Source organism: Delphinapterus leucas, chromosome 7 (genome assembly GCF_059928025.1).
Source record: "Delphinapterus leucas isolate spDelLeu-1000000601 "Yukka" chromosome 7, BTC_Dleu_Yukka2, whole genome shotgun sequence".
Classification (NCBI taxonomy): domain Eukaryota; kingdom Metazoa; phylum Chordata; class Mammalia; order Artiodactyla; family Monodontidae; genus Delphinapterus; species Delphinapterus leucas.
Window position 1 is genome coordinate 41,218,127 of NC_143135.1, and position 16,274 is coordinate 41,234,400.

A 16,274-nucleotide genomic window follows, 5' to 3' on the forward strand; every position below is an offset into this window, starting at 1 on the left:
CAACCTGGCCAACGTGGAGGGAGAGAGGGTAATAAATACACTAATCTCTGTCTCCTACTGCCTTTTGATCTCCTGCTAGTGCTCTCCATCAGCTGAGCTCAACCAGAAGCCAGAGGGGAAGGGAACTTGCTGATGTAACCTCTAAAGGGTGACGCAGATCTATAAGGGCAGCAGAGAATATCTGGCACAGTGACATTAAAGTACAAGTAAATCTGTCATTTTGCTATAAATATTTCCAAATTTAAAGATTTCTACTAGAAGAGTACTATAAACAGAGTTTTGTACTTTAATCTTTGAATTGGAATATCTGCAATATATTTGGAATTATTACTACTGCTAAAGTACTCTTACTCATCCACGAATTCTAAACTTTATTGAGTACCTAGCTTGTATGATACATTAGATATATATATTATACAAACAAATATAGCACAGTCCCTGTCCTCCAGGGGCTTGATTTACTAGATGGAGACAAACTGTAAATAAATAAGTACTATTGTTATATGTGTGTAGCAGGATGTTAAAGTGGGACTTTCTGTCTCAGTTTTGGCTGAGGCTCTAAGGAAAGTAAAGTGCCAACTATTCCCACATTCCACAGTAAAGTGGAAGACCACCAAAATTAGAAATTAAAAAACAGAGGGGGGCTGCTTTTGCCACTTTTAACTGTCTACCCATTTCCTCACTTCATGCCTAGGGAGAGAGGCTTTAATGGAAATTAGATATAGGACCCCTAAGCTGGGCGTCACGGTGGTGGATTAGTGTCTGGCTTATATCTGAGGAACTCATTCACTCAATACTTATAGAGCACTTATTAAGTATAGACACTATTCTAGGCACAGGTGACTACAGAGGTGAACTAAATAGACGAAAATCCTCTGCCTTCATAGAGCTAACATTCTAGTGGAATCTAGGCAGCAAGAAATTTTGGTTGGCTAACTGTGAAGATGAGTTTTCAATTTTGTCAAAGTCTATACTCCCATAGATGTGAGGCAAAGCCATTCCGTGGGTGTTTCTTTCGGTCAGATATGGGCTACCGGCGAGGATCAAGTGGAAGTGTGAGGAGACCTCCACAGTAAGAAGCTGGAGGTGTATACAACAGATGCTAGTAACTGACACTGAACTTTAGACGAGATGGCATATATTTACCCAAGTGCAAGTGAGGGACTGTTTACATTTGCTCACTGGGGATGGAAGTGTTTCCAAAGAATGCATAAAGTAATGAGTCAAGTGTAAACACCTGCTGATCTCAGAGAGCATCAACAGAACTGTACTGGCCACGTTAAGAACTCTCTTGCCCTTTCCTCTATTTCATCTGGGGAGAAGTAAGGCCACCGAGTTGGTGGTGGTGGGAGGGGGCATGAAGAGAGATTTTAGGCTGGGACATAGAGAAGAAGTCAACCATTCCCCTTTCACCATGGCAGGCTCAAGCTGGTTAGAGGAGGGAAAGGGCTTTGCTATTATCTGCCAGTTATTATTATGCTGGACTTATTAACTACTGATCTGAGGCTATTGAATTGCCTAGTTAACTTTTTTTTTACTTGAATGTCAGAAGAGTCATGATATTTGTGCCATATTTCATTCACAGAGCAGGGAAGAAATAACTCCACAGGATGTGTTTTAACATGTGGTGGGAAAGTTTTGTGCAATTGCACCCTACATATCTCATTTGGCAGGGAGCTCCTACAAATCAATGAGAAAATGATTAACAAAATAATAAATTGAGAAAAGGAATGAAATGGCAATTCACAAAAGTAACATAAGCAGCCAAGAAATATATGAAAAGATTTTTTTACTAGTAATCAAAAAATATAACTAAAATTACAGCAAGAGTTTTTTTGGGTTTTTTTTCTGCCTATCAACTTGAGGAAGGTAAAAAGTTTGTACACTATCCAGTATTGGTGAAGGTATAAAGAAAGTGGACTCTCAGGCACTCTAGAAAATATACTGATATAGCTTTTCTTTTTTTTTTTTTTTTTTTGCTATTTAGCCATATTTATCATGATTGAAAATGTGGGTTCCCTTTGGACCTGCAATTCTATTTCCATGAATTCATCATAAGGAGGTAATCAGGAAAGTACACAAAATGTGTGCATGTACAAGAATATTCATTATAGTTTTGTTCTTTTTGTTGTTTTTTTTTGCGGTACGCAGGCCTCTCACTGTTGTGGTCTCTCCCGTTGCGGAGCACAGGCTCCGGACGCGCAGGCTCGGCGGCCATGGCTCCAGCCGCTCCGCGGCATGTGGGATCTTCCCGGACCGGGGCACTAACCCGTGTCCCCTGCATCGGCAGGCGGACTCTCAACCAGTGTGCCACCAGGGAAGCCCTACAGTATTTTTATAATAGCAAAAACTTAGAAATAATCTAATTGCCCACCCATAGTTAAGTAAATTATTGTATTTCCACACAACTGAATACTACACAACTATTTTAAATAATATAGATTATTACTTATGGACATGTAAAGATGGCCACAACTTTTTATGTCTAGTATAAAACAGTTTAATATGATTTTACTTTTAAAAAAGATATATTTATTATATATATGTGTGAGGCACATGAATATATAGAGATACGTAGAAAAGAACTATCAAAATGTTTATCTGCTATATAATCATTTTAAATGATCATTTATTTAATCATTCACTTAACACTATTTATTAAGCTCTTAATATGTGCTAGGCATTATGCTAGGTGCTGTGAAAACAAAAGAAAACAATCTGTTAATTCAATCTGCTAAACTAATAGTGATTTTGAAAAATGACAACAAGCAGTACTGGTGAGTTTAAGAAGGGGAGCACTCTCATATACTACTGTTGAGAATATATGTTGGTAAAACATTTCTGGAGAGCAATTTGGCACTTTTTATGAAAGACTTAGAAATACCCATTTCATTTGACCCTACAATTCCATTTTCAGGAATTTATTCTAAAGAAGTATAAATGTACACACAAAAAATATGTCAAGCAGCTCATAAATGAGTTGCTTGGGAGAGGGGTAACCTAAATATTAAACAATGGGGATTTGGATAAATAAAGTATCATATGTTCACAATGCAGAATACTAGGGAGTCACGTTTAACCTAGAAAATGTTTAACAGGAAAAAATGTCCAAAATATACAAGTGACAAGGTTTAAAAAGAAGAGTGTGGTACTAAACTGCTCGGAACTTGAGCAAATCACTTAAATGATCTCTTATTTCATCTGCAAAGCTTAGATACTTAAGGACCCTCTCAACTCTTACCTTTCCTGAGTCTAGGTACTCATCCTTTCTTCTTTATAAAGAAAATAAGTCATCATTGGCAGTCGGTAAATGTTAGGTTGGCAGCTTATTGCAGAGCTGTCCTAAACTATTTCATTTGGGGATTTACTAAAAGATTGCTCACAAAGGATAAAATACGTGTCTTGTAAGAAAATGTCCACCTTTTTCCTTAGTAGCCTGATCTTTCAGGCATCGTGCTTGATTCTGAGGGCACAGAAAGACATTAGTGCCCTCGAAGAGTTCAAAGTCTCTTGGGCGGAGGGAACCAGTAATGACGTTAAAGAGTGATAAATGACAACAAAGCCTTTAAAGATGAGTTCTCCAAGGAGAAGGGAAAAGGATTCCAAAGTAGAAAGAAAAACATGTCTACAAACAAGATACTCGAGGAAGAGTATGGTTCACACAGAGAAACGAACCATTATTTGTGGCCTTTCTTGCAGTCTCGTTCTTCTCACACGACACAACACCCCACATCTCTGTGGAAGCTGAAGGAGAGGTTGAGCCGCACACTCGCTCACCCGGAGTCTCAGGTGCATCTGGCCTGGTCGGTGAGAAACTGGCGGGAATCTGCAACACACAGGTAACTTCACTGAGGACCCAAGAAGGGCGACTTGGTAGTGGCCGCCTAGCAGCTCTTAGCTCCCGCGGGGACACCTGTCCCGGGGTTTCCCGCCTATCTCAGTTCCTCCTGCTTCCCAGGCCCCGCCCACTCCCGAGCTGGCTGAGAGCTTTGAGGGCGGGGGAGCGAGGGAAGCCTATCGACATCTCTGGAATAGACTGCTCTACCCTGCGCCACCGCCTTCAAAGTCCCGCAGCCTTCTCTGTAGATCGCCTAGCGGAAGTTTAGGCAGCGCTGCTCGGTCCGCGGGTTTTCAGGAGGCCGAAGCCAGCCTCGCGCCGGAACCATGGTGAGTTGGATTCCGAGCTCAGGCTGGGTTTGGGCAGAGGTCCGCTGGCTGTGGTTGGCGAGCCGCCTCGCCTGTCATCCTTAGAGCGGCCCGAGGCCACGGGCCATGGGAACCTTAGCCGAGTGGAGGGTTCAGGCAGTGATTCAGCATCTCCGGCCCGGCCGGGAGAGGGGAGGTCGGTAGTTGGTGTGGCCTTTCCCCGGGGTTTGTTTCGCTTTCCACCGGGCCTTGAACAGTACCTCCTCGGACTACTAGCCGAGTTCGCCCCTCAGTTTCCTTCAGTCGAGTAGATTCCGAGCGGTCCAGAGAGGCCCCTAGTGCTCTGTGTGGGAGAAAGGGAAAATGGGGACTTGAGATCTGCCTGTACTGCCAAGTGCGGACTTGACCCCAGGGTTTGGGTTCCTGGACCGCGTTCATTTTCCAGGTGGGTCCCTCTGTAATCTCTCCCTCAGAGCTCGATCAGAAAAGGCCCTTTTCAATCACTTTGTCCAGTCACCTAGTTTTACAAATGAGTGAACCGAAGCTGATAGAAGTGATGGAATCAGGGTTACAATATAGGGCAGGGCTTGCAGACCTATGTCTGCCATTCCAGCCTTCAGCTTGCTCACCACCACGATTAGTCTCCCAAGTACTGTGCTGGTGGACTTGTTTTAATACCGTCCTTAAAGCAGTAATGGGTCTGTCGCTGTGGCTATTTGTGTCCGCTTCTAACTTCCTGGGGACATTGTGTTCATTCATTCAGTATGAATGTTTCAAAGGCACTGTTTTAAGCACAGTGAAGGTTCAAAGATAAATCAGACATGCCCCTAATCGTAATATAAAGTAGAAAGGGACGTGTAGATAAAGAACTGGTGGGAGTATGTTTTGGGATTTGGGGAGGAAAGATGGAGAAGACTTTAGGAGGTAGACATTTGAGCTAGTTTAGGGAAAAGTAATGCTTTTGACCATTTATTAAGGTCTGGTGTAAGGGAAGAGCATAAGCAAAGATAGGAAGGAAAGTGGACACATAGGAACTTTAGTAATTGACTGAACCTAAAGCGGGTGCTATGGACAGTGTTAGAATTGGAAGATAGGTTGGGAGGATAAGTCCCATCTAGATGTGCTCTCCCCTACCCAACTAGCTCCTTGTAAATGTAAAGCTGGTTTGCAGCTGACTACAGTAGTAATCTTCCAATGAGGTTGCAATAACAGTCTTTTGTTAATGTTAGATGAAAACAGATGGAAGAACATTTTTTAATGATAGATCTTGTTAAGATTTGGGATGTGTAATGTTCTCGTGTTAATAAGTCTTTTTTCATTTACTTTCAGTTTCGCAACCAGTATGACAATGATGTCACTGTTTGGAGCCCTCAGGTAAAATGTTTTATGCTATTTCTATGAAGTGGTTTTTGGTGGCTGCAATGTGTTTAGAAACTTATGGGATTGTGGGCAGTGAGAAAATGGAATATAATCACTTTAGACTTTTCTGAAACCTAAATGTATCATAAAAGTAAGTTTCCTAGTTTTTTTGTTTGTTTGTTTGTTTGTTATTTTGGCTGAGCTGGGTCCTAGTTGCGGCATGCAGGATCTTTTTAGTCGTGGCATGCAGACTCTTAGTTGCAGCACGCATGAAGGATCTAGTTCCCTGACCAGGGATCGAACCCGGGCCCCCTGCATTGGAGTTTTACCCACTGGACCATCAGGGAAGTCCCAAGTTTCCTAGTTTAACTATGTTCACCTGATTTTGGGGATCTCTAATTTTAAATATATAAGAGGGTCTTGTAAGATGACTCTAAGGTATGTTGGGTTTTTTTTTTGTTTTAGGGCAGGATTCATCAAATTGAATATGCAATGGAAGCTGTCAAACAAGGTTCAGCCACAGTTGGTCTTAAATCAAAAACCCATGCAGTGTTGGTTGCGTTGAAGGTAAGTAAAGCAGTAAATATATCTTCTTCCTTTAGAAAACAACTGTCAAATGTAACTTTCACTGTATAGATAATAAAATTGTAAACTTGTTTTTCTGTCTTAAATAACGTCTCTATTTAGAGAGCACAGTCAGAACTTGCAGCTCATCAGAAAAAAATTCTTCATGTTGATAACCATATTGGTATCTCAATTGCGGGACTTACTGCTGATGCTAGATTGTTATGGTGAGTATGATCGTGGAAAACAAAAGAAACATCCCTTTGATTCATAATTGATTACATTTCTAGAAAAGATGCAGATATTTTAAGAAGTCTGCCAGAGTGCTTATAAGTTAAGATCATGAATACCTTAATGGATTTGGAGTCAGTTACTAAGTATTCCATTTCTTGATCACTGCAGTATTAATTAATAGAATTAATCATATTAATATTAACGCTTTTGAGAAGTCATTGAATAATGTCTTACTTGATAACTCAGTATATATTGTTTGATATCAGGTCTGAGAAGAGCTTGACACTTTTTTCAGGTTTCTAAGGATCAGCTGAACTACCCTTGCTTTCTTTAACACATCAGTATTCATTTGACATTTATTTTTTGCAAAGCTCAATACTGGGTACTGCAGGGTATACAAAAGTGAATCAGACATAGATCTCATCTTCTAGGAACTTAAAATCGAGTAGAATATCTGTAATACAAAGTAGAAAGTGGAGAGTAACTGGTATATTTCTGTGAGAGACCAGAGGAGATAAAGATTATTTCTAGTATTCATTCATTCAGTATTCAGAGGTGGGGCTTTGGAATCACACAGTCTTTAGTCCTCACTTTTAGCACTTAGTCTGATATTGATCTAGTCACTTAAACTCTCAAATTTTTTTAGTGTTTTTTCTAAGGTTACTGATAAATAGCCTAACATGTAGAACACTTAACACAGTGACTTTTGTTGTGTGTGTTGGGAGGTGGGAGGTAGTTAGCCAAAAGTAATCTCTTAAGTCTGTGATTTAATTAGGAAAGAAGGAATATAAACACTAAGGGAAATAATGTTTAAAATTTTTAAGTTATCTGGCAAGCCCCCCTGCTCTCTTAGGTCAGCAGTATAGTGACGGCATTATTAGTGACGGTTTCTTTTAGCTGTTGAAAATGTAATATATGTTGTGCCGTCAAACATTTTATTTAACCCAATCTGTCCAAAATATTGTCGTGTCACAGGTAATCAGTATAAAAACTTTATTAATGAGATGTTTTACGTTGTTTTTTTGTAGTAAGTCTTTGAAATTTTTCATGTATATTTTGTACTTATGGTACATCTCAATTCAGACTAGCCACTTTTTCAGTGCTCACTAGTCACATGTGTTTAGTACCTGCCATATTGGGTTTTAGACAGCCCTGGGAAATGGACTTAAATGAAAGTAGAGAACAAGTAGCTTGGTTCCTGCAGCCAACATTTGCTCATCAGATGTGACATACACATAAACTAGACAAAGCAGCATGAAAGAAAAGTACATATCCATTTCTTGTTTATTCTCTTGGCTTTAATAGTTAGGCATGAATTTCCTTTTCCCCTGTGTTATACTTGCTTGAATCTTGTCAGGTTTAAGAGTGAGACTCAACAGTCTAGTGTCTGGTATCTCCTCTAGAGTGCTGCTTATGGATAGAAGTAACGTTGGCAGGACATGTTAACAGTGCCGTACTATGGATTCTATTTCTTGTATTCTATTGGGAAAATTTTCATCAGCTTTCAAGAAAAAAAGCACAGTCTTGTTGACAGTGGGAAGGGTAAGAGAAGAGACATTGCTCTTTTTCTCTTGCTCAGCCTTTTCTTCTCTATTCTATAAAGTGCTCTGAGACAAAGGTTATCTAGAACTAAGGAACATTTTAGTCATAAACATAGTAAGATTGTGAAAACTTTAAGGTTAGTCATTTAAAATTTAGAAGGAAGAGTTGGTATAAAAATGCATCCTTGTGGCCATGTCTTTGTGGTTCCCTTGTATGGATGTAATTCATGTAAATGTCTGGAAGAAAGCAAAAAGAAATGAAATTATTTAGAATAACTCTCTGTGATTTGAAATTACTAATTTTTCTTGTTTCTTTTTTAGTAATTTTATGCGCCAGGAGTGTTTGGATTCCAGATTTGTATTTGACAGACCTCTTCCTGTGTCTCGTCTTGTATCTCTAATTGGAAGCAGTATCCTTTTTATTTATGCATTTATTTTAGCATTTATGGATGTGGACTTTAAAGGGTTTTGATACTTTATCCTTATGTTACTTATTAGGAATATGATAATACATAACATGGGTAAGATTGTGAAAACTTTAAGGTTAGTCACTTTTCAATAGCAGAATGTTTAAAATTTTTAGAAGGAGAGTTGTAGGAAGTTTTACCATGGAAGAATGGGTCTAAATAAGAAATTGGGCTGCTCTTTTATCAGCCCTTATAGATAAGCAATTAATATTTTCCAGATGCAGATAAGCCAAATTTCAGAAAAACTAAGCATCATTTTTAGAGGAGATTTAAAATTTTTTATTGGTGGTTCTAGATGTTCCCAAAAAATCCTTGCCCCTTATATCCAAAATGAATGAGATTCTTTACATCAGAGAAAGTCATTTTGGTAGCACTCACTTTGGATTTGGTGGATAGCCAAACATTTTTTTATAATAAGCCAAATAAATATTTCTCTTTTATTTTCTTCTTCTTGTGGTGGATTATGCAGCAGTTAAGAAACCAGAGTTCTTTGTTAATAATGTTTAATTTGAAAATAAAGATAGTACTTTATACCTTGTTAGAACAGGCTCTTTAACTAGTTTAAGAAACTCAGATACCAACACAAAGATATGGCCGGAGACCATATGGTGTCGGGCTGCTTATTGCTGGTTATGATGTAAGTTCGTAGAGTATTGTTATATTTTAATGATTTTTTAAAAACTGACTAGAAGTTTTCTAAATTTTAGCTCAATCAAAGTGAAGAATTATGTAGTGTATTTTTCTTCTCTTTGTAGGATATGGGCCCTCACATTTTCCAAACTTGTCCATCTGCTAACTATTTTGACTGCAGAGCTATGTCCATTGGAGCCCGTTCTCAGTCAGCTCGTACTTATTTGGAGAGACATATGTCAGAGTTTATGGAGTGTAAGTGATTTTTTTTCTTGTCCCCTCCAGTCTTTATGTAGTGAATAAATATAGTATTCTAAATGAAGAAAAGTATCTGCTTTACAGAAAGAATTTTAAAGAAGATTAAACCCATGAAGTGTATATTATTTCTGTCACACATACTAGCTTTTACTTTCTCTGGCTACCACAGTAATTTGAATCATCAGTAGAACTTTTTCAAAATATAAATATGTGTCCCTGACCTTGAAGATTCTTGATTCAGTTGGTCTGAAGTAAGTGTGCCCCAGCCAGAGTTGAGAGCTACTGTACTAGCTACCAGTTGTAAGTTCTGTTTACAACTTTTAGTTTTCTGAGATTCTTATTTTTAGCCACACAGACATTCTGCATTAAGTAGTCCATAAATAAATAAGAAGTCAGTGTAGCTGTGGGAAAGAAAGGTAAAAGATGTAAGGTGTGGTGATAGGGCAGGTTTTTGAGTAGTTTGCTTATGCAAGGCTCTTGGATTTTAACACATGCTTTTTATGCATCTATTGGGGTAATCATCTGTTTTTTTTTCCCCCTGTATTCTATTGTGATGTATTGCATTGCTTTTGAACATTAAACCAGCTTTGCATTCCTGGGATAAATCCCTCTTGGTCATAGTGTATAATATAAATTTTATATATATAATGTTTATATAAACATAAATGTTGCTGGATTCAGTTTGCTGGTATTTTGTTGAGGTTTTTTGTGTATATGTTCATAAGGGATATTAATCTGTAGTTTTACTTTCTTGTGGTATCCTTGTGTAATTTTGGCATCAGGGCCAAAACTACACAAGGATAGTTGTACTGGCCACATACAAGGAGTTGGAGGCTCCTTTTATAAAGAGCAAATACAGTGGTGAGCATTCCACAGAATACATTATATGAAACTTTGAGCTGTATCATTTGTGAATCAGGATTTTGATTTAACTTATAGCATAAGAAAAGGGTAAATTCAGTAACAAAAATCAATTATCCTCTCATTAAATAAAATAATAGCAATCTAATAATAGATTATTAAAAGATTATATGGCCAAACTTTAGACTTTTGGGTTTTGTATTATGATGTATTTAGTATGTGACAAAAACCATGATTTCAGACTATAGGGCTGACAAATAAAAGAAGCCTAGCATGAAAATGGAATTAAGAAATAATTGTTAATCTATTATATTTTAGGCAATTTGAATGAACTGGTTAAGCATGGTCTGCGTGCCTTACGGGAGACACTTCCTGCAGAACAGGACCTAACTACAAAGGTAAATATCACATTTCCCAATTGTAGATACTAACATTACGGTTTAATCATTTATCACATAAATGTAAGTAATAGAGAAGTTTGTGTACTTACAGTTCTTCAATTTGCGAGTTGGTTGCCTTGGCTCATTCTCTCACTTTAAGATGTTCACTAAAAGGGACTGATTTTGAAATGATTTTTAAACATTTCTTTTTGGTATAAAGCAATAAAAGCAGTATGTCTGAGGTACAATATTCTTCATTTCTTCAAGAGGTAGGAATATCATCATATTTTTAATTCAGTGAACAAATATGTACATTGAGCACTTACCACATGTAGGCAGTAGGCGTTGAGAATATATAGTAAACATAACAAACATCTTGGCAGTTTTGGGACATACATCCAAGTGGGGGAAGAGAGACAGTATACCCACAAGTAAATTATATAGGATATTAGAAGGTGATAAATGCTATAGAAAAAATAAAACAGGTTAAGAGGAGTAAGAGTGACCAATAGGGTGTAAGAAGGAGGTGTGGTGGGTATAATTTAAAATAGAGTGGTCAGGGATGGCCTCACTGAGAAAGTGAAATTTGAGGGAAAGATCTAAAGGAGGTGAGTGAGTGAGCTATGCAGATGTCTAGATCAGTATTCTTCCAGGGAGTATAATTACAAAGGCCTTGAGTCCAGAATGTCCCTAGTGTTCGAAGCAAGGAGGCCGGTAGTGTCAGAGTCAGTGATCAAGAGGAAGAGAAGGAATGAAGTCAGAGAGGTAGTGGAGGCCAGATTGCATATGTCCTATAAACCATTGTAGATGCTTTGGATTTTACTCCCAGTGGGCTGTTAGAGTTTGAACAGAGGAATACCATGGCTTGATTTAGGTTTTAAAAGAGTCACTCTGGTTGCCGTTCTGAGAACAGATTGTAGTGGGGACATGGGTGGAAATAGTTTCAAGGTTGTTATAGTAATTCAGGTGAGAGATTGTGGTGGATTAGAGCAGAGTCATAAGAGTTGGAGATGATGAGAAGTAGTTCAGTTTTGCTTATGTTTTGAAATTAGAACCAAAAAGGTTTGCTAACAAATTGGTTGTGGGGTGTGAGCTTAAAAAAATAAATCAGGGGCTTCCCTGGTGGCGCAGTGGTTGAGAGTCCGCCTGCCAATGCAGGGGACGCGGGTTCATGCCCCGGTCCGGGAGGATCCCACATGCCGCGGAGCGGCTGGGCCTGTGAGCCATGGCTGCTGAGCCTGCGCGTCCGGAGCCTGTGCTCTGCAGTGGGAGAGACCACAGCAGTGAGAGGCCTGCATACCGCAAAAAAAATAAAAATAAAAATAAATAAATCATGTTTTTGGCCCGATGGGAGGAAGGAGAGATTTATGATTTACTGAGATGGATAAGACAGTTAGAGAACAGGTTTTGGGGTAAGGTTGTGGAGGAAGATCAGGCGGTTAGTTTAGGACTTAACAGGATTTGAAATGCCTCTTGTTTGTCCATTTGGTGATAAAGAATAAACAGATATCAGATGTTCACCCCCTAGAGTTTGGTGGAGAATGGTCTATCCTAGAGTTACAAATGCTGGAGTCTTTGTGTAGAAATGGCATTTAGAGACTGGCCTGGATTAGATTTCTAAAAGAATCGAATAGTTAGACAAGAGGTTTGCAGACTTGGTTAAGGGCACTCTACCCTTTAGAGGTTGGGAGGTGAGTAGGAATCAGCAAAAAGGACTGAGAAAGGTGATGAGGAAGGTCGGAGGAAAACTTGGAAAATGAGGCATCCTTAAAAGCAAATGAAGAAACTGCAGTCATCCCTTGGAATCTGGGGAGGGATTTGTTCCAGACCACCCCCCTTGGATACAAAATCTGCAGATGCTCAAGTCCCTTATATAAAACAGCATAGTATTTGCATCTTAACCTACGCACATCCTCCTGTATACTTGAAATCATCTGTAGATTACTTACAATACCTAATACAATGTAAATGGCATGTAAATAGTTGTAATTGCAATGCAAACGCTATGTAAACAGTTGCCAGTGCATAGCAAATTCAAGTTTTGCTTTTCGGAACTTTCTGGAATTTTTTTTTCCCCGAATATTTTCTGTTTTGCTTTTTTTTTTTTTTTTTTTTGCGGTACACGGGCCTCTCACTGTTGTGGCCTCTCCCATTGTGGAGCACAGGCTCTGGATGCGCACACTCAGCGGCCATGGCTCACGGGCCTAGCCGCTCCACGGCATGTGGGATCTTCCTGGACCCCTGCATCGGCAGGCGGACTCTCAACCACTGTGCCACCAGGGAAGCCCCCGAATATTTTTGATCCATGGTTGGTTGAATCTGAGGATGCAGAACCCACAGATAGAGGGGCCAACTGTCTTTCAAAGAGAAGAGAATGAAAAATTGCCAATAGACCATGGAAGATGTGGACTGAGAATTAACCATTAGATTAGCAGTGATGTCTCTGGGACTTGACTAGACAATCTTAATGGAACGGTGGGGTAGAAGCCTGATAGGAAAGGAGTCAGGAGAAAATAAGAGGAGAGAAATTGGAGACAGCTCTTTGGAAGAGATTTTCTGTTGTGGGTCCAGAGAAATAGGGCGGTGGCTGGAAGAGAATGTAGTGAAAAAAGGGTTTTTTGTTGTTTTGGTTTTTTAAGATATGAGAGGTTACAGCAGGTTTGCTGCATGGGTATAAGAATAATCCAGTATCAAGAAAAACATTTATATAAGATAAAAATGAGAAAAACTGCTAGACCAATTACCTTGAACAGCACACAGGTGGAAAGGTAGGCCTTAGAGAGGAAATTGGGCTATTCATTCCCAGTAACAGGAAGGGAGAGAATCTAGGGACATAGATACAGGAAAGAGTGGATACTGTGGGAGCTTGTGAACATTCTCTTCTGATTGCTTCTATTTTCTCAGTGAAATAGGAGCAAGGTTTTAAGCTGGAAGGAGAATGGAGAATATTAGAAAGAGTTGTCCAGGGAAGGGGAGATTGAATGATCTAGGGACCCGTATAATACAACAACCACTAAAGGCCTCCTTGAGGTTAATGATTATTAACTAAAGTGAGATCAGTCAGCATATTATAAAATCCATTTTGTTATAATGAATGGATAATTAATATTTAATATGTCTATGAAGACTTTATAGCCTGCATAATCTTTTTAAACACTTTTTTCTATTATGAAAATAATATTCTTTCAAAAAAATTAGGAAAGTACATTAAATTTTTTTAATTTGTTTAAAATACCTATAATGCCATCACTCCAAGATGACTGTCTTTTAAAATTTGGGTATACAGTTGACATTTACAACTTGGAAAAGGTTGCTCTGGCTTCCTGATTTCACATTTTTACTGAATCATAGAGAATGCCCTATATATCCTTAATACCTCAAGTTTTTGCTGAAATTTTAATCTTACGGGAGCTCTTTTGCACTGGTTCACTGAACACTTTAAGAATTGCTTTTTAATTTTTCCATGTAGAACATAGTTCCAATCCCCTAAATTCAACACTTTAGAACCCAAAATTTATTTCCCTAAGAACTATCATGTCTTAACTTACACATGAAACAAATCAGATTATTTCTTAGAAGTTAGGGTTACTTCCTAGCAAAGCAGTTTGTTCCCTCACACTGGTCTTTGCATTCCCATTATGAACAAAGTTGCAAATTTCTAGGTGACATAGACCTTTGGAATTATTCATGATTATCAAAAGTGAATATTAGGGACTTCCCTGGTGGTTCAGCAGTTAAGACTCCGTGCTCCCAATGCAGGGGGCCTGGGTTCAATCCCTGGTCAGGGAACTAAATCCCACATGTCGCAACTGAGACCTGGCGCGGCCAAATAAATAAATAATTTTTTAAAAAGTGAATATTAAATCTGCAAATTACAAAAGTTTACTAGTTTTCTTCTTCCTTTTTTCCCCAGGTATTTTTTAAGTCTCATTCAAGTGCTATATAAATTTTTACTCTGCTTTTTTCCATGCAACATTTTATCATAAGCGTTTTTCCAACCTAAATTCTCTTGAGTTTTAATTTTTACCTTTTTTTTTTCCCCTCAGAATGTTTCCATTGGAATTGTTGGTAAAGACTTGGAGTTTACGATTTATGATGATGATGATGTGTCTCCATTCCTGGAAGGTCTTGAAGAAAGACCACAGAGAAAGACACAGGTATATAACTAATTATAAGCAAGAGACTTCAGTTCTATTGTTCCTACCATGACTGTGTAAATCTACCACTTTTGTCTTTAATTATTGAGATAGGCTCGTAATTCATGTGGCAGTGGGAAAACTAAGAACTGACTAAAGTAAAATACTGAGGGGTCAGTGATCTCCATAAAACACAAAAAGGGTGATTTGGTTACCTATTGCAGTTTCTCACTTCTGTGGGTTGATAGGCTCAGCTAGATAGTTCTTCTGCTCATCTCATTTGGGGTCTCTCAAACGTTCCAGTCAGTTGAGGGAGTGGGGCTGGAACATCCAAGATGGCTTTACTCACGTGTCTTCTTTACTCATACTTGCTAGGTATCTTAGAGGGACAGCTAGATGGCTGGGACCTCTGCTAGGATCGCTGGGCCTCTGTCCACGTAGTCTCAGGGCCTCTCCTTCACCAGAGTATCTCTAGCAGGGTAGCAGCTCAGAGGTTGCAAAAGTTCAAAAACTGAGAAGTGCAAGCTGCCAGGCATTCTTAAGGCTGAGGCCCAGGGCTGGCACAGCATCACTTCTGTACATTCTGTTGGTTAAAACAAGTCATAGGGCCAGCCAAGATCCTACCAGAGTGGGGACTGAGAGAAAATTCATTGGGGACCAGCTTGGGAAACTAAGTTGGCTCTTCACAAATATTGAGAAAAGGATCAAGAAGTATTGGTGAATCTCAGGTTAAATACTAGCCTTTTTTTGTTGAATGTTTAGAGTACACATTTGCTTTTGTAGATGCTTTTTTGATTGCTGTGTAGTTGAAAAAAAAAACAGTCATGAATTTCTTCTACAGCTTGAATTTTTTTTTAACATGTTGGTATTTGGAGGAGCAAGATTTGCATTATTTAACTGCTGTTGGTAAGAACCAGCACTGTTGGGAAGAGTGCAGTGGAGTACCATACAACTGCTTTGTTTGAAAATATTTTTGCTGTGTTCATTAGTGCTAAAGAGGAAAAGAATGTCTAAAATGTGCCAGTATTTTAAGGCTAGTAGTGATAATAAAAGGAAAGCCTTTATTCTTGATCAAGACAAATTACGATGAAACGCTGGAATTGTTCAGTGATGCTTAGGTTTTCAGAACTGTAAAATTGTATCTATTTTTTTAAAACCCTTTGTTCAGAAATTTTAATAGGACAATGAACCAAAATTGAGTATCCAAAATGTCTCCTAACTCCGTTTCTCATAAATTTTTTTTATAACGCAATGTTTATGATTAAAAATATATATTGGTCAAGTGTTCTTTTTACATATTTTCTTTTTTCTTCCTCTCTTAAGCCTACTCAACCTGCTGATGAACCTGCAGAAAAGGCTGATGAACCAATGGAACATTAAATGATAAACCAGTCTATATATGTATTATCATACATGTAAGAATGCAGGAACACGTATTGATGACAATAACCTATACTTTGAACCAAAAGATGCAGAATGGTGGAATGGTATGTTTTAGGAATCAGTCCAGATGTGAGTTTTTTCCAAGCAACTTCACCAAAACCATATGATGGGGTGCATTTTCTTTAAGAGCGTCTCTATAATCATTTTCTAGAAAGTATAGTTATCTGAACTAACGTTTTTATATGAAGAACATATTGTCTTTGTGGTTTTAAAGACAACTGTGAAATAAAATTGTTTCACCTGCTGATGTATTGG

At 38.5% G+C, this 16,274-nt stretch overlaps 1 protein-coding gene and 1 long non-coding RNA gene across 2 annotated transcripts in view; one reads left to right on the top strand and one right to left on the bottom strand.

Annotated features, from left to right (window-relative positions):
* The window catches only part of LOC111165248 (uncharacterized), a 56,125-nt gene extending 52,019 nt beyond the window's left edge, over positions 1-4,106 (bottom strand). Inside the window, exon 1 of the long non-coding RNA XR_002642289.3 lies at positions 3,676-4,106. This is a non-coding gene — a long non-coding RNA (uncharacterized LOC111165248). The remainder of the gene's footprint in view (positions 1-3,675) is intronic.
* On the top strand, positions 4,076-16,263 carry PSMA1 (proteasome 20S subunit alpha 1). The gene is made up of 10 exons (XM_022555731.2): positions 4,076-4,167; positions 5,476-5,520; positions 5,971-6,072; positions 6,193-6,296; positions 8,166-8,254; positions 8,878-8,948; positions 9,067-9,196; positions 10,379-10,458; positions 14,487-14,597; positions 15,900-16,263. The coding sequence occupies exons 1-10, from the start codon at positions 4,165-4,167 to the stop codon at positions 15,954-15,956; spliced, it is 792 nt and encodes a 263-aa protein (XP_022411439.1). The 5' UTR covers positions 4,076-4,164; the 3' UTR covers positions 15,957-16,263.
* Positions 16,264-16,274: the final 11 nt, after the last annotated feature.